This window comes from Neopsephotus bourkii, unplaced genomic scaffold (genome assembly GCF_033783945.1).
Source record: "Neopsephotus bourkii isolate Nb327-2 ecotype Australia unplaced genomic scaffold, CSIRO-AGI_Nbou_v1 NB_1749, whole genome shotgun sequence".
Lineage (NCBI taxonomy): Eukaryota > Metazoa > Chordata > Aves > Psittaciformes > Psittacidae > Neopsephotus > Neopsephotus bourkii.
This window is the reverse complement of record NW_026902223.1, coordinates 3,685,861-3,704,745: the sequence shown is the minus strand read 5'-3', so window position 1 is coordinate 3,704,745 and position 18,885 is coordinate 3,685,861. Positions and strand designations below refer to the sequence as shown.

The 18,885-nt window shown below is 41.2% G+C and overlaps 1 protein-coding gene across 1 annotated transcript; it reads left to right on the top strand.

Moving 5' to 3' along the window:
- Positions 1-1,319: 1,319 nt before the first annotated feature.
- Positions 1,320-18,469, top strand: CEP95 (centrosomal protein 95). Its single transcript, XM_061377385.1, has 22 exons — positions 1,320-1,444; positions 3,564-3,692; positions 4,640-4,747; positions 5,463-5,570; positions 6,782-6,890; positions 7,409-7,518; positions 8,246-8,374; positions 9,129-9,343; positions 9,820-9,889; positions 10,532-10,575; positions 11,792-11,907; positions 12,219-12,351; positions 12,510-12,624; positions 13,213-13,382; positions 13,655-13,747; positions 14,234-14,384; positions 15,338-15,498; positions 15,962-16,036; positions 16,527-16,679; positions 17,718-17,864; positions 17,953-18,024; positions 18,097-18,469. The coding sequence occupies exons 1-22, from the start codon at positions 1,423-1,425 to the stop codon at positions 18,271-18,273; spliced, it is 2,607 nt and encodes an 868-aa protein (XP_061233369.1). The 5' UTR covers positions 1,320-1,422; the 3' UTR covers positions 18,274-18,469.
- Positions 18,470-18,885: the final 416 nt, after the last annotated feature.

Here is an 18,885-nt window from a genome sequence, read left to right as displayed (position 1 = left end):
AAAGAGCAAGTCGATCCTCCCTTGCTCTTGCCTGTTACACTGAGCTTAACACAGCTTGATTTTATTGTTTGTGCATAACTTAGCGCTTCCTGTTTTGGGGTTTACCATTGCTAAGGTTGTGAAGAACTGAAAAGACTGAACAAACCCCTCAGTCTCGCCAGCACACACATGTACTCTGCAAGTAACTCCTTTTATTTCCTGAGACAAACTTCCGCATTTCTGCGTTCCACCCTATTAAATATCGATGTTTTCCTGTTTTCTTACTTTGAGCCAACATATGTGAAGCTTTGCAGAGCTGCGTTATCTGTGAAACCAAAACCCATGTTCTTGTATCAGTTTCCATAGTACTGATGTGTGCTTGCTTATATGCACAAAAGCTGGTTTAACGAGCATTGTGTGTGCATTTGGATTATGTATCCACAAACTGTGTTTGCAGGCTGTTAGAGCAAACATCACTGCTGATGTTTACTTGCTGCCAGCATTGTTCTTACAGTAATAACTGGGATCTCAGCTGCTCCAGAGGTTCAAGGATAAGCAGCACCATTTTTTTTCTAGTTTTGTGTAACTTGATATTGCATGGGAATTCCAGAATTCCTGAAGAGCATGAATACTGTTTGTTGCTCTGTAAGGAAGAGGATTCACTTTCACCATCCAGTGTCTCCAAAACCCTCTTCACTAGCAGCTAATCAATCAGTAAGCTTCACTAAACAAAACCTTTTAAGTCTCTTAATAAAGGTTCCAATGCTGTTTTCCCGCACAAAGCTATCACGTCACCCGCCTATCTGCCCTACCCCGCCCTCCAGCTTAACACGCACCCTCCACCCCGTTGACAAACGCCATTTCCAGCAGACACCCCCTGGCCGGCCCGCAAGGTCAAGTGCTAGAACATTCCCGCTCCGCCCTCCCTCCGGAGGCCAGCCCTCCGCCCGCTAACCCTGCTTGAGGAACCGTGAACCGCCTCCTTTAGGTGACGAAGGCGGAACCACCCCAACGCCACCGCCGCCATTTTCCGCCAGCAGCCGTGCTCCACAGCGGACACACTGCCCGGCTGCACCCCGGTGCTGCCCGGGGGAGCTCGGCCCGCGGGGCCCGGGCTGTGGTGAGGAGGACCCGGGCCGGCCCCTCACGGCGCTACTGAGGCGATCCCTGAGGGTGGGGAGGGGCCTACACGGGAGGGGAAACCATCACATGACAGGAAGCGAGAAACACCACGTGATCCACTCTGTGGCGTGGCTTTGAGGCTCAGGCTCTTTTCTCTCGCCCCCTCCCGGTTTCCATGGCGACCGGCGGCGGATGGCGGAAGCAGACCGTCCCTGATGGGACAGCCCCGCCCGTTCCGGCGCAGGTGCCCAATCAGCGAGCAGGACCCCGCGAGGTGATGTTTAAATCTCCCGGGTCCGTTGTTGCCTGAGGCGCCGCACCATGGGCACTGCCGAGGATAGAGGTAGGGGCGGTGCTGCGGGGGGCGAGGGTCCCTCTCCGGGCCCCAGGCGCCTCTTCCTCCTGAGAACGTGCCCTTCCCGGCGCGGTGCTGGTGGGTCCCCGCCGTCCTGTGGGGCCGTGCGAGCCGCGGAGCAGCCGCCAGCCTTCGTGCGCTGTAGGGCGGAGGGGGCGAGGTGCACAGAGCTGCTTTTGCTCTCTCTGCCTTGTCGTCCTCTTGGTGCTCATCGCTGACACCGTCCATCTGTTTCAGGCGTGCTTCTCCTTAAAGCTGTTCCTCGTGTTGTGGCTTTCTAAGCTCTTTATGTTAATCTCCCCATCCCCACCCCCCTCCCGTGACACTTTTACACTGATAAAGCTGGAGATAAATGTGAACTTACGTTTTTTAAGACATTAGTCTCAAATATAGGAGATGCTCCTTTTAGCTTCTCGTGCATGTGAAGCTATTAAAATGTTAAAGTGATTTCTGGAACGAAGGGAAGAGTGATGGAAAAGTAATACTGCCTCTGTACAGAAGTGTAAAAACTGCACAAATTGGTTTCTGTTGTAGCAGTTATGTACTCTGTTCCTTCTAAAGATGGCTAGTCCGTTCTATATGAAACTTGAAGCCCTTGATAGTAACTGTTAAAATGCTGCTTTATTTGCAAAAGCAATGTGTAGGGGGGAAATCTGACCTCCAAGAGTGTAACAAAGATAAAGGCGTTTGCTTTACCAAATTGGAAAATTGGGTGACCAGGAAGACCAGAAATACACGTACTTCAAAGCACTTTGAATTTGGGACTCAAAGTTTTGGGAGAATCAGGCTGTTTATAGATGCATCTCGCTATGTTCAACGTGCAGAGAAGCTGATGGGACCAGCTGCATATTCTTGTGTTCCATAAAGATCAAGTTAGTGAAAGTAGTCCTTAAATTTTACTTTTCATGGAGGCTGTTCAGCCTGGAGAAGAGAAGGCTGTGTGGAGACCTCATAGCAGCCTTCCAGTATCTGAAGGGGGGCTATAGGGATGCTGGGGATGGACTCTTCATTAGGGACTGTAGTGATAGGACAAGGGGTAATGGGTTCAAACTTAAACAGGGGAAGTTTAGATTGGATAAAAGGAGGAAATTCTTTACTGTAAGAGTGGTGAGGCACTGGAATGGGTTGCCCAAGGAGGTTGTGAATGCTCCATCGCTGGCAGTGTTCAAGACCAGGCTGGACAGAGCCTTGGGTAATATGGTCTAGTGTGAGGTGTCTCTGCCCATGGCAGGGGGGTTGGAACTGGATGATCTTAAGGTCCTTTCCATCCCTCACTATTCTATGATTCTATGCTTACATTAGCAGTGTTGTGATTGTGTGAGAGTGTAAGAGAAATGGGGTTTGTAAAGAGAGGAGCTCATTTATTTCAAAAAAGTATATGTCATTTCTGATTCTTGATAAAAAGATGTATCAAAGTTTATTTTACAAGTCTATTAAGGTTTGGAATTGCTGGCTATGCAGCCAGGCCAAATTTGCTTTCCATTATGTGGAAGAAAAACCAGCAATCTGCCCAACCTGTGGTACGTTGGTATCCTTCAGGTCTCATGTCCAACTGTGCGAGATGCTTGCATTTATTATTCCTCACTCTCTATGTTTTCATCTGAAAGGAAAGGTTTCCTGAAAGGAGGTTGCAGTGAGGTGTGGGCAGTCTCTTTGCCCAAGTAGCAAGTGATAGGACAAGAGGAAGTGGCCTCTAGTTGGGCCAGGGGAGGTTTAGATTGAATATTAGGATAAAATTTTTTCACCAAAAGGGTTGTCAAGCACTGGAAGAGCAGCCCAAGGGGGTGGTTGAGGTCCCCCCCCCCCGCAGGTGTTCAAAAGCTGTGTAAATGTGGTACTTAGCAACATGGTTTAGTGGGAGTTGGCAGTGCTTGGTTAAGGCTTGGAGTTGACCTTGCAGGTCTCTTCCAACCTCAACCTAAATTCTAGCTGAAGTAAACATGGCACAGAGCAGGAAACATACAACATGTTCGGTATTTTGGACAATTGGGAGTGACCACCTATGCTGGCATCAAAGACATTTAAACAGGTTCCATCCTGCACTCTGACCATGTCTTTGTTCCTGTCTCTTTCTGTTCTGACATTATTATGTTTTACTTCTTAATAGATTGGGTCAGTGTTGCCAATGATCTTCTAAGGAGCTGTCACATAAACCAGCACATAAAGAATCTCTCAGAATGTGGTGCTGATGTGTTTGTTCATCTTTATGAGTCCATCCTGAGAGAAAAAGTACCAGGTGGGACCAATAATCAGTCATTTCTAACCCTGCTTTTCTTTCTTCCCCCCGTTTTCTTTTTTTTTTTAATTTTCCTTGTCCCTTTATATTTTACAAATTCAAGCTTGCAAAACCCTGCTGCAGATGAGGCTTCTAAAGACAAACACATAAGACTGTCATTGTGTAAGAAGGTTTAAGTACTCTTGCTTTTTTATCTGGTAGGAATGGCAGCTGTGAGGGGAGTTCACTGGCATGGCTACAGCAACACTTTTTCTAGTGTAAATTAGGCCTTGAAAGACATACATAGGCACAATGCCTTGGAAGGGTGGGAGTTGGCTCATTATTAACACTTCAGTGTTAACACTGAAGTCTGTGCTTATGTTTAGTACTTATAGTCTGCTGAGAGCTGTGATTTAACCCAACTCCATTGCACTTCAGTGACAATGGTTAAGCAAGGGCTACACAATTATCTGTGTTTGCTTTATGGCAAACTATTTTGTTTGGGAAGTGTCAAGACTGCTCCTTGCAGAGGATTTTAATAGCACTGAGGTAACTGGCAGCTACTGGAGGTAGAAGTCCTGTTAAATATAAGCCTGGAACTAAAAATAATGCTGCTCCCAATTAAGTAGAATACATGGCAGTCCAGCTAGTCTCTGACAGGGGAAGAAGTGACCTTAACACAAACTGCAGTTCTAGTGTAATGAGCTGAACTAGACGTGTGTGCTGGGAGTGAAGGAAGAAAAATGCTGTGTTGGTCTCTATTCTTGAATCCAATGCTTCAGCTGATAAAATCCTCACATCTCCCAGGAGTGTTCTAAGCTTGTACTCAGTCTGTATAAAAATTCATACAACTGTATGATATTTGGGCTTTCCACCAAGTAGACAAGGTATTGATAAAGTAGTTTAGTAGTTAAACATCTGCAATAAGCTGTCCACTTAGCCTAAAACCTATTACTTATTTTGAATAGATCTCATAGCTACTCCTAGAAGCCAAGAGGATGATGCACATAATGTGCAAGCAGTAATAGATTCCCTGGCATTGGACTATTTGCAGGTCAGCTTGTCACACATCACTGGTAAGTACATATTTTAATGTAGACAAACACCAGCTGAATATATTGATTTTAACAACTTATAAGAGCCACGTTATAAAGCATACTTTCAAACTTACATGAAAGGTCTTTTTCCTGTAGTGAATGTCATCAAAACACTGAACCCCTGTGTTGGATATCAGGTAATAAGTTTAAACAGGAAGCAGAGAGTAAATAGGACCTGTCTTTTATGAGACAGACCTGTAAGAAATGTTGAAGTTAATGATCAGTCACACTTCACTCATGTGCTAAAGTGTTACCCAAAGTCTGTTACTGACTGGCTCAGTGTTTTTCTGTGTTCAGTTAAAGTTTGGAGGCTGGGTTTGACATGAGCCTTGAGTTCCAAACTTGTTACTGCATTTTAAAAAGCTGGTGAGTGAAGTCTTGAACCGTGTTGTGTCTGTCCTTTGTACACAGATAAAAGCTTTCACTGAGTGTTCACAGGTACAGCTTCACATAACGTAGCCGGCAAAGAATGAAAACTGCTTGCCTGATACCAAGCATCTCTTTCTAATTTGGTACCTACACAGCATGGCTAGCGTTTGTAATCCTGCCTGTCAGCCTATAGACTTAGTTCATGCTGCAGCTCCAACATATAAGAAAATACACAAGGATTTCCAAACATTCTTTTCTGGAACACACCTGCTTTTGAGAATTTTTGTTCTGTGAAGTACTAAATGTGGCAATGCCTTCTCTTAAGGTGAGAACATTGTGAAAGGAAAAAAGGAATCTATCAGAAACCTCCTGGAAATATTTGATGGCTTGTTAGAGTATCTTACAGAAGAAGACAGTGAATCTCAAGATGGAGGTGAGTAGAAGAATATCCTAGTTGTTATGTTCTGCTACTGTTGTATTATGGACAGCTTACTTTTTCTGTTTGTCTGCTATCAAGTTATCCTGCTGAGAGCTTAGGTTCTCATGACCTTGGTATTCATGGCTGGAAAAGAACTCCCATAATAGGCAGAAACTGTTTTCTGTGCTGTTCTCCTCCCTAGTAGTTCTAAGGAATGATATCTGTTGAAAGATGTAAGCTATGTGAAAACTTTTATTGGGATACCCAAAGTATTTCCAATGTAGCAAAGATTTAATTCGTGTGGTTGCCTTATTTGTAACCTTGACAGTGCAGAAGAGAGAGACTGAAACTGGCCATGGAGGGGTGCGTGAGGGGGGGGTGAGGAGGTAACTTCAGTGGCCAGATTGGGTATTTACATTCCTTATTTTCATAAACAATATTCATAAAATAGATAATTTATTTTCTCCAACACTTGTTAAAGGGGAAGAATTGTGGAATGTAATCCTTCTGCTTCATTCTTGTGGCAGAAACCTCCAGACAATTCATCCTCTGTTAGTATGTTGCTTTTTGACTTGTCAGATGACATGGTTAGGATTCAGGGAGGGGAATACTGACCTTAATTAGAACAATGAGCAAATGTGCCTTTTACTTACTAGGAGACAAATGGGGTGTGTGTGTGTGTGACTTAAGCTTTCCTATGAAGCGGTTCTGAGCAGATCTATAGCAGGGGCTATTTTGAGGAAAATGCTAAACAAAAGAGAATTTACTCAGCCCTCCAGAGACATCATCATTAGTGCAGACTGAGTATCCCTCTTACTATCTTAAAGCTGATAAGAACTGTCATCACTGGCTGTGGCACCCTGTGAATAAAGGGGAGAGCACTTGGTGGCAGAGACAATGGCCTCCTGTCCTGGTTTGCTGTGAATGGCAGAAAAAGCAGTAGCAATTTTCAGTGCTTTCTACTTTTTCCTTCTCTCGGACTGCTGCTGCTAACCCAGCAGGTGCTAGTGGCTGCAATTTTCTAGTTAGAAGTACAGGATTTAATTATTTTGAGGAGGAAAGAGCTATTTATAATTGAAACAGAATATATGATAGTTGTAGCACTGTGAAAACCTACCATAAAAGTTCCCCCCTCCAAGTGTTCTATCCCACTTAAACTGTTTTGATGATATTGGCAATAATACCTGTTAATAGGTAGAAGTAATTTTCCTCTTGATTATTAACAGAAGAGGCCAATGTGCTATCCAGTCATGAAATTCAAACTGCACCTCAGGAGCGGCTGGGAAGCAATGCTGCTCAACTCACACCACCTTCAATATTCTCATCAGATGAAGGGTAAGAACAATTCTGAGTATTTACATAGACACAAAGATAGTGACTGTGGCGATCTGTAGAGAAACTAACAGGTTTTTAACAGTGTGCAAGTAGGAAACATACTGATTACGTATGTCAGATGGAATGTGAGGTGACTTACTCCTATAGGCAAGCAGCAAGAGGGCTAAAATTAGATCCAGTACTTCTTTGCTCTTGAGGAGTGCTGATGACATTTTGTTTCCCTTAAATTTACTTTGCATGTGGAATGAAACAAGTTGAAAACTTTGTCTTTGTGTTTTAGTTAAATGATTGTGTTTTAGTTAAATGGGATTCGGTTTATCTTGGTGACTTCTACATTGGTTTGTTTTGTAAAAGCTTGTCTTTCACGCCCTATGCTGTAATAGCCAGCTCTCAGAAGCAGAGTTGCCACTCTTCTGCAGCTCCATCTTGTGGACTGAAGTGGCAAAGCGTTTTAAAGTAAATCCTGGAATGGTTAGGGTTGGAAAAGACCAGTATTTCATGCTTTATGTTCCTCTTAGGTCCCAGTCAGAATGTTCTGTTCCATCTTGTGATGTAGATGGATCAGAAGCTACCAGTGAATTAATTAAACTTGGAGATACAGCTTATTCGTTTTCCAGGAGAGAGGAAGGTGAGTGTTTTGGGGAGGGAGGAATGCAGACTACTCTGGAGTAACATTTCCAGGCTGGTTTTGTTGTTGTTTCTTTTTAAAAAAAAAAAGTTATTTCAGACAAATACTTTTAAACTTTTTTTATAAAATAAGCGATACCCCAGGCCCCCCATAAGTGAATGTACCTGTAGCTGATCTTCCTGAAGTTCACATTTCTGAATGTAACTGGTCCAGGTGTTGTTTTTTGTGACTCTTGATCTCTGTCATTTGGATAAAAGTTTGTTGTTTGACTTCTGATTCAGTTCTCCCTACAAAAGCATGTTATTCTGTCCAACAGAATATGAGAATTTGGGAGACTTTAATTTATTTCATTTACTGCAGTGTAAAATGTATCATTTAAGCTGTAAAAAGACTACTAAGTTCATTCTTACAGAAGACTTGTTAGGAGCCTGTGCCACTTAAAACCATTTTGGGTAGCTCTGGAACGAGAAATGTGCAGATTACTTAAATGGAGTCCATTCTTATTTTCCTATGAAAATATTCCTACCTCTCCAAGTAGAGGCATAAAGTTAAGAATTATGAAATTTATATATAATAAAATTATGAGTAAGAATTCCAGATCTATTTTGATCATAGTATGGATTGCTTGGTTAATAACCTACCAAACATGAAAACTGTCCATCTAAGCAGTTCATAGCAAGATGCTTTGTAATTCTTAATTTGGTCTTTTTTCAAACCCCACTTCTAGAATTCAAGTGGCCTGAATTGTTACCAGCAGGAAAGGACAAGGGAAAAGAGGCATCTAAACGCTCAGAAGCTTTTACAACATTTCCTAGACAGTTCTCTGAAAGTGTGACTGTAAAGGAAAAGGAAGATGGTAAGTATTGGATGTGGAAGATGGTGATATTTAACTGATAGTTAAAATCGGGTAGATGAGCTAAGAGGTGCAGAGTACTAAGGTAGTGTGAAGAACCTTATCACTGAAGGAAATACTTCAGCTATGTTTTCAAGTGAATAAATCCTTTTCAGAAACTCAGTGTTTCAGAGTATGCAGACTCCGTTTCTGGGGTATTTCTGCTTAGCCAGGATTGAGTTTCAGCTAGGTTTTTTCCTTTTGTAGTTCAGTAAACAAAATACTAAGGAATCATGTTCTCAAGAGGGTTTTCATGCTGTTCTTATGGCCAGATTGTGTATTGGGTGAATCATTCTGACAAGCAGCAGCCATCTTTTCCAGTTGTCCCCGGCCTCTGCTGGCTGTGGCTCTGTCACTCCTTAGAATTCTTGCACATGAGCAAACATTCCCAGCATGTGGCTAAAATGACTGTGGGGAAAATAACAGCTAACTGAGAGCTATTTACTGTGTATGCACCATGCAATGTATTCATATACATACATAGCATACATACAGCCATGAAAAATGTGGTGCTCTTAGAGAAGTATTGAGACAGGGAGGGGCTGCAGGATGTATCTGTAAGCAGAAGTAACATCAGGCATAAAAATGTTACAGTGCTCTTCTAAGCAAACCAACAGAGGATGGCTAACAGGTGATATTTAAATATTGCCCTTTAACATATATGGACAATGTGAAAAACCCAACATTACTGTTAAGTTCTTCCTATTTGTCTCTCAAGGATCAATGGAGTCTGTTCATGCTACTGAACCTCAAACAGAGATTTTGAGTGTCAGTGCTACAAAACTTGGGGAGCCAATACAACAAGCTATTCCTCTGCTACCACCATTTCAGCCTTCAGAAGGCAGACCTCATTATCCTAGATGGAAAGATCTTGACAGCTCAGCCAGCCAGTCAGCTGCTTTGGCTGAGAGTCAAGGAGTGACAGCTTCTACTGTAAGTAAAAACCTAACATTTGATTTATATATATGTATTTTTATATACATATGTATTTTAGTAATCAATATTGCTTTCATTTTAAAACCTTCTAGTATACTTGCTGAGTGGGAGAAGCTGAACACTTGAACACTGTGAACACTTCTGAGTGTGTCAGATTTTATCTTCAGTACAAAGAATTTTGGATTGTGGATTCATTCCTCACTGAATGTCCAGAGAGGAAGTTAATTTGAAGAGTGTGTTTCCTTTATAGCTGTGCATATGCATCACCATCATCAATGTAACAGTTACATGCACAGTTTGCAATACAGTAAACAAAATACCTGTATCAATTCTTACTTATCTGTATGTCATATGGATATGACATATAGTGTATGTCATATCTATATGTCATATCATATGGAGACTAACCTAATATATGACCCTTCATGTAACCACTCTCCTGTGAATTTATAGAAAACATCTTTTTATTTCAGCTTGAAAAGTCACTTACAGAAAAAGCTGATGATGTTTCTGGTAGTCCTTCTCTGTCAAGGAAGATCCCTGGTGAGAGAGAGTTTTGCTTTCTACAGGGTAACTCTTAAGTGTCAAATGTTGCATTATTTTTATTGGCACTACAAGGACCATGGGTTTGAAACTATGGGTGCATTTTTTCAAATACAGCCACCAGTTAATATTTCTGTCATATAGAGAAATAAAAAGGAGTTACTTTTGAGCTGTTCATTGTGCTGCAGAAAAATAATCTGTGTTCCCAGTTCAGCTCCTGTCTGAATCCATTTAAGATGGGCCTGTGCTTCAGAAATCCCTTCTGGCACGTAACTCCCATGGCTGAGCATTCTGAGCAGAGAAACATGGACCAAACCAGCCAGCTTCATCTCTAGGAGAAAGCCATTAACTGCTTTTGTAGAAAAGGTTTACAAACCAGTTTTCAGTACTGAGTGTTCCTGTTGCCAGGGCAACCCTGCTTACCTTGCTAGTTTCCATAGCATTCCCATGACACATTCAAACCTTGAGAAATTACCAGAATGAATGTCACAACTGTGTAACCACAGTTGCTTTGTCATTCTGTTCTCTTGGAATAATTTGGATTCAACAGCCATGGATCACATCTTTTTTCAGTTGTTCTCCCCATTAGTAGGCATGGTGCAGTCTGTACCATCCACTAACACCTGTCATCTGCTTCTGCAGTGGGAGAAGTGGTACCAAGTGATGCTGAGGACAATGTGGCAAAGGTAGAAGTTCCATCTTTACTTTCTCTGTGCAAGTTAAGTCAGTATTTTTGGATTTCTGCTTAATTCTCCTGATGCCTTGTGGCACTTCTGGGCTTTGTTCCAAACCTGCCTTTGGCTTGCTTTGGTCAATATAAAATCAGTGATGGAATGTTGTTAGACCATGTACAGTTTATAGTTCATGTCATTTCTTTCCAGAAGTGCTTGCTCCAAGAAGCGTAAGTGCCAGTAGCTATGGAGTTCTGATTCATTACAACCAAGCAGTTACCAGTTATACTGCTTTTAATCAAACCAGGATACATTTAATCAAACACAAGAATACAGTCATGTACCTTCTCTGAAATGTATCAATATTCTAAATTAGGAAGAATTTTGGGTTTCTGGGGTTGTTCAGACTCCAATAAGATTCAGATTTTGCTCCTTCCTAAAGATCACGGAGCTGCTTGGCTACTTTATTTGATTTTATTTCCTTTCACTGCCCTTGGCTTTTCAAAAACTGAATCATGCAAACCCCAGGGACTGATCAGCAGATGCCATTCTGCACTTGTAGAAACAAGTCTGAATGGGAAGTTCTTCACTCTAGAAAACACTTTTTTTTCCCTTCTGCAACCACAAGAGGTACTCGCAGGCTTCATTTGTTCCAAGTTTCAACAGCCTTTACTTCTACATTGTCTGTTTAAAACATTGCTTAAAGCTCGTTTTCCATTGGTGTATTTGCAAGTATGTGCATGCCAACCCTGAATTATTGCTCTTTGAACAGACACATTACCAGGCAGTACTAAAGAAATGTAACTAAATGGCATAGGGACATTAGTGTTTCATCTTTGTTTGCTGTGACTTGCAGCTTAGTCCATATTCAGTGAGGTTCACCTTACTTGCATTACTTGGCATTAGTCCCAGGCTAATGAGGTAGTATTTATACTACTGCTACATGTAGTCATGTAACTTAACCTAGATCTTGTTCTTCTGATTCTGTGGTTTAGCTGCAGATGATTCTTGTGAACTGGTTATATTTTTGCTAGCTTATTTCTTTAAGCATCTAATTCTCTTAAAGCACATTATCTTCAGTCAGGGGTCTGGACCTGTAACTAATTTTATATCTATATAAACATAGGGGTTTAAATTGCTCTATAAAAGCTCTTGTAGGATCTTTCTACTTACATGATTTTTGAGCATTACTGTGAAGATCTTAAATCTCAATTTACTTGTATTTTCTTAGGTTCCTCACATATATGAGACTTCTGCATCTGCTTCCTCTTCACATCAAACCCTCTCACTATGTGCTGAACAAGTAGAGCATGCCCCTGAACCTTGGTACCTGCCTAGAAGCAAAAGGCAAGTGCATTTTTCAGTACTGAGCTAAGCAAGAACTTTTGTCTATGTGGCCACCCAGGCCCCCCATCTGCCACCCTTAAATAAGATCTCTTCTTCCTTTACTGCACATCAGTGTAAGATTAATCTTGACAGAGATTTCCTGTTTCTCCTGGCATGGATGCATTTTCTTGAACACAGGTATTTATACATTCAGCTTCTACTTAATCCTATAAAAATGTGCTCACACAATAAGTGACCTGGGATGGTTTGTATGAGGTAATTCTTATCTTCAAGGCTTTTAGAATAGAAACAAAACCTGTTTTCTGTTTTAGCAGATGTGAAAATTCTACTACAGATTCGCTTGAAGAGTCTCTTTCCCACAGAACAACAAAGGAAAAGCTATCTGAGCAAGAGCTTCATCAAGTGTCAGAAAACATCTCCCGCAGGCTAAATGAACTAGATCTAGTAAGTGAAAGCTATTCTTTGCTGTATCTGAGTTGTGGGAGTGGAGGGAACAAGAATATAAACATAATATTGATAAAATCTGCAACTAACACCTGACTTTAAGACATTTCTTAACTTTGAATTATTGAACCTGACCTCCCAAAAAACCTGTCCAACAGATGTTAAAGAGAGCTTTGGGTGGGCACACGAGGGAAGAAGTGTTGACAGATGAAGACAACCTATCTCAGCACAGTGACAGTGTCATGGATTATCGCCGGAGGAAAGCTGAGCGAGGTAATAATGATTCTTAGGCCAACTGAGTAATAGGATGAAAAAATATATGTAAGAAATACCTTCTCATGTAAAGCTGCTACACTGAACTACTCATAGTCACTAAGTTATGTCTTAGATCTAAACCTGAGCAACAGTAACAATTACAATTAAGTTCTTATTTAATACTTAAATACCTATGGTAAAACCTTACTAAAAACACAAGGCAGACACAGCTGCAGTAAACTGTACAGGAAGTGGCAGAGGGACAGAATACCCGCTCATGGGCAGGACTGTGACTCTGAAATGAGGGCTGAACACAGCATGTATGTCTAGGTGACTTACAAACATGGTGCAGCCACCATATATGTACACCAGGCTATAAAGCTATCAAGTAGCTTGATCTAATTCGCATGTGCATTACATTGCAAGATGAAGCTGTTTGTGACTGGCATATAGACAGTCTCTCACCTTTAGACTTCATGATTAATTGGTGCTAAACTTGTTGACTCTTAGGCTGTGGAAAGATTTGCCTATTCTATGGGTGTGTTGGGGGATGTTTGGCTTTTCTTCTTTCAAGTTAGATACTCAATGAATCACCTTTCCTTACAGACACACCACATTTAAGCAGGCCACGATCCCTTTCTCCAGCCTCACCCTCATCTCAGCATCAACTCTTTTCTGATTTGGGAGGTAAACCTTCCATAAAGGGAACAAGCCCAATAGGGAAAATCCGCAGCCAGCTGCAAAAGGAATGGGATGAAAGAACAAAAAATGCAAAGGTAATTTCTCAGTCAGGCATTTTGGTCATTCTTACCAACAGTTATACTGGAAACATTAAAACTGAATGCTCTTACTTAATGGGGGCACCTGGCCTGCTTTAGTAGTTTTGTACTGTTATAGCTGTTGACTACTGAGGAAAAGACTTAAACCCCAGATTTTGCAAAGAAAAGAATTCAAAGTGCAAGAAGCTACTTTGACCCAAACAAGCAAATAAGGTGGTCACATGGACTGATTATTATATCTGTAAAGTCCTCTTATTTCTGTTTTCTAGATGGTTGCTAAAGCTTATGAAGATGAACTAAGAATTTACAAAGCCAGGGAGAGGCTCAGACTTTCCAAGCTCAGAGAAGTCACCAAGAAAATGGTATTTGATATACTCTGCTCATGGTGATGTGTCTAGATGATCTGAGGTAGTTTTGGGTACAAAAACTCCTTGGGTTTGTGCAAGGATGATTCCCTAATGCTATGAATAAGACAGAGGGGTTTTTGCTACTCTCTTACATGCTACTGGATCAGCAAAGGACCTAAACTGAAAAGCTTTGTCACATCAATGTCACAACAATGTAGGCTGCACTGGCCCTTTCCACAGCCTTTGCAGAAGCAGTCCATAGGCTGCTGCAGGAGTGTTAAGTGCTGCAAAAGAGCTGAGGTTATGCAATAGCAAAATTTAACCTTTCTCTGAACCCTGACCTGCATTGGGTGAATTCTGTCCTGGAGAATCCAGTGCAGTATGTCCAAATTCTCCTCTTGAAGTTTCAAAGACCTTTAACTTCTGATAGCCACACTCTGTGATCTGTCAGTCTTTCCCTTCTCATACCTGTTCTCCATCTGTTTTACATCTGCTCCTAAGGAACAAGAATACAAAGAAAACATCTTTAAAGAACCTCCAAAAATGCCTCAGCCAGTGAAAGGTTATTCTAGAAAAACCACACCTCGGAATCCCAAATACAGCCAGTGGATTCCAAAACGAGGGACTGGGAAGCCAAAGAAAGCAGCTCCAAGTAAGAACTGCAAAACTGTACTTGGTGGAAAACTGGCATCTTTTGAAAGCATGTGTTGAACTCCAAGAATAGAGGCATCAGTCCAACATATACCAGTCAGCTGTTGCATTTTCCCCTTCTTTTGACCTCTATATGTCTGGATTTTTGTTAGGGAAGATAATGCTTTAAGTAAATGTAAATCACCACTGCACAATCGAAATGTGACCCACTTGCTGCTACCTTAAAATCCCCTGGGATATTTTCAGTGCTTGTTTCCATTACTGCTACTCCTGTGTCTGCTCCAGTATAGTCTGAGCTCAGGTTCTTTGGTGGTGGTTATTTTTTCCTGAGCATGTATCAGACTTAAAATTGGGCCTTTAGTGGGAGTGGGCTGGTGGAGAGGCATGTACAGGTCATAGAGCAGAAAATGTCAATGGCCTTTCAAGACCCTGCCATTAGGGTATTAACACTGACACTGGTTTTGCTGAGCAAGTGATGAGATCAGAGATGTACAGGTAATGAGGTGGCTGCAAACCAGTTTTACACCTGTTTGTTTAGTAACAACCTGGATGTGTCATTGCTACTGCTATATTATCTTAAGCTGTTGCAACCAGTGAGAGAGAGGTAAGAAAAGTCACTGGTTAGCGATGGTCAGAAGCATTTGAGGGAAGAAGGGGATACCCATCTTCATGGGATGTGGTGGAGGGAAAGAAATAATGCCTGGGCTATAAAAGCAATTTTCAGCAGGGGAAATAAAACCCCACCAATAAAACCATGGGATTTCTCTGCTGCTGTACTGACAGAGAGATCTTGTGTCCTGCTGGGTTTAGCTTGACATCATAGCAACAGCATGGTAGCTTTATATGGTGTTCAGTTGAGAATGTTTTGTAATTTAGCCTGACACTGTCTGGAAGAATTTACCACTAAATGTATTTTCCAGGAATTTATTGCTTACATCTGTCTTTACCTTGTAGTAAAAGGAAGGGGTGGTGACCTCCTACATCAGCTACTGGAAGAGCTTCCCCACCTGCATATTTCCCACCATACTATGAATAAAATGTGGCAGCAGCAGCTTGCACATACTGGACAACTTAAGGCAGCTTCTGACAGAAACAGAGCAACACTCCAAAATGAAGTGAGCATTCTTATTCTTACCTCAAAGTGTCATCAGTGTGTGCTGCATAATAAAACAATAATAAAATCATCCTGACTCTTTGTATGCAGCATAGATGGGGGTGCATACACATTCAAAGCACAGTATGAAAAGATGTATACCTGAGCTTAGTTAATTAAATAGGGATGTACATATCTAGACTTGTGAGCAGAACTTTTTATCAGCTACTTGAATATAAAGTTCTTTTATATACTAGATTGTCTAGTGCTAGCTGGGATTGCTATTGCTTTTTATGTAAGCATTCTGTAGTTTTGAGAGCTATTTCTGAACAGTCTTAGTTTAAAACAGTTGTAAGATACAAAACCTGATTAACTTATGCATGGTAACTAAACATAAAAACCAAATCACAGCAATGTTTAGAACTCCTACACACAATGCCTGTCCTGCAGATGGATGAAGTAATGAACTTGTTTTAAACCTCCAGGTTCAACAAGCCCTGAAGAAGCACCAGCTTCTTGTTGCAATTATTAAAAAAGATCAAGACCATAACAAGAGACTGGTATGTTCTTTGAAGGGTATTCGTTACACAAGAATCTCATGTTGTGCTGGGTACTGCCTATTTTCTTGCCCAAGAAAATGGCTTTTTACCTTATGACGATTTTATGCCTCTTGAGTAGCTGTGGTCTCAAAAGCCATGTAATGTGTTTGCTCTGAGGCTGCTGAGGTCATGGGAATGGAATATTATTATGATTACACTGTGCTGTTGCTTTAAAAGTGCAAGCAAATCCTAAGAATGTGCAAGGAGAAACTTGAGGCTCCTGGTGTTGCTGGTAACACCACCAGCTACCATGGCAATGCTGACTCCTTAATTACATAGTGCTCTTGATGCACTCTGCTAAATCAGCAGTGACTAAAGCTTTAAACTGTAAATGCAGTGGTAGGGAGAAAGTCATTAGTAAAGGCCCCTATTTATTTATCAATTATTAACAGCCTTGCCTGCAGCAGTATCTATTGGAAGCTTGGTCTTACAGCTACTGTTCTCCATTTAGCAAGAACTTAAGCAACGTATCTACAGGCAGAAGTGGGCTCAGAATAAAGTGAGAGAGAAACGCCAGCAAGTTGCTCGAGCCAGGAAATACTATGAAGATTACCGGGTTCAGCTGCGTGCCAAGATGATGCGGGCTAGGACACGGGAAGAAAGGGTAAGTACAAGATGTCTTGCTCTGCTAGTGCGGAATTGTTTTTGTTCAACTTCCCGTGCTGAGGATCTATAGTCTTGGTAGTTCACAGAATTGTACAAGTAGGTGGAGAGCCAGTGAAGTGAACCAGGATTAAATGGTTGGTCAGTTAAGGCCACAGAGGAAAAGGCTCGTTGTCTGGAAACACTTGTACAGTTTAGGGCAAACCACTGTAAAACAAGAGAGGATGCTTTAGCGGTTAAGAGAAGGAGAGAAAGGGTGAAGTATGGAAAAACAGGGCTGGTAACATGAGAAATTAGGGAAATGAGTTTTCAGAAACAGCAGGATTAAGAAGTTGTTCCTACAGTTACTATCCAAAGAAAACAATCTAAATCTTCAGTTAAGAAAACTGATAAAAAAAACTTTGTTATCCAGTTATGTTCTTTAACTGAAGTGGCCTTTGACAGATACTGTCTCTAATTAGGGTTGGACATCAGAGCTAAGATTAGACTGCAAGAGTAGATACACAATTCTTGCCTTTTAAAAAAGAAGGCCAGAAGTTTAGTGCATAATCCACTATTAGTGATTTGAGAACTGTTTGCCTCAAGTTGCACTGTAGCTGGGAAGTGTTCTTGTGTATAAATGGAAAGCCTGAGTACAGGCTAGAGTTTTTGCTGTTGGAAATCTGGATGAAGATCATGATGTGAGATAATATAATGCAGGGTAAGATCCTGGCTTGCATTGCTGGGTTGTCTGAAATGATTTTATAAATGTAACGTACATTTGCTGTTCTAGCCCCCTTCTTAGTCATATGACTAAACTGTCATGAAAAAACTATTTTATCTATCAATTTCAGTTAAGTGAGTTATACAAATAGAGCTGAGCTGTATCTGTCTGACCATTACTAGGTATGTAACTGTACTTCATGGGCAGGGACCTACCTTCATGTGACCACCCTTCTGTCAGGAGATAAAGCAACTATAAATGTATATAATGTATGTAAGTGTATACTTAGCAATTTCTGGTAAAAGTCTTAGGTTTCATTTTTTAAATTGCTGACAGATATTCAAAAACTTATTTGAAGAAGGCTTAGAAATTCAGAGGCAAAGGCTGAAGGACCTGAGAGCGTACGCTAAAGAGAAGCGTGCTGAGCAAAGGCAAGAGCATCAAAATGAATTGGAGTCTATGGAGAACTATTACAAGGATCAGGTAAAGCTTGACCTGCCTCAAAGACAGTATTTTTTACATTAAAAGTCTTTCCCTTAATTGCTTCAACTCAAACACATGTTATGTTTAGTTCTCCATGCTAGCAGAAGCTTTATCTCAAGAACGCCAAGAAATCCAAACCAGAGAGAAAGCACAAGCACAAGTAAGTATATGGAATTTTCTATAATGATCTGTTCTTTTCACATGCTGTAGCTAATGTCTGTATTTTCTTTAGATGCTACAGAAAACAAAAAGAGAACTGAGATCAAAGATGGAAAAGGAAATACAGCAGCTGCAAGCAGCAATAATGCAAAGTGATGATGACACCTTTTTTCAAGAACTGGAAGCAGACAGACTGAAATCTAGACTTCAGATGGTTTCCTTTCAGTACAGCAAAAGCCATTTCTTGTGAAACTTATGGAAACTGTCACTGCAGTTCTTTCTGGCAAAGGGGATGTAAATCTGAGAGCTGCTGTAACAGGAAGATGGTGTGGTGGTCTCTAAAGTACCTGCTCTGTCATTTTGACATGTCAGAGATGTAGCTGCTCATATCTGGGATGTTGACAGCACTTTTATGATCACAAATAAAGTTTTTTAACTACTTTCTACCTTCTTGGCAAGGCTGAACTAATATTGGGCTCCACACAAAGGAATTGGAATGAAGTCAGTGTGCTTTAGTGAAATTCTCGTAGTGGAACAGTTGAATGCTATGTCTCCTCTAGGCTTGTGCTGGTTCTATTGCTGCTGGAGTTAAAAAGCCACATTAATTCCATTAGCCACAAATTACTGGATTTGAAAGAACAAGGAGATCCTTAAAAGAGTATCAGTGATTCAAGTGTCCTGTGCCAGGACAACTTAGTGAATGTCTGCCATAAATCTGCTCTAAACATCAGTAATTTAAATACAGGGCCATTCAGTATACACAAAACTATGTTTGCAGTTTTGGTGTTGCTGGCTTGTTAATGGTAAAGCACATGAAGTACTGTGTGTATGCTCCACATGTATTGAAAAGGTCTGAAAGAGA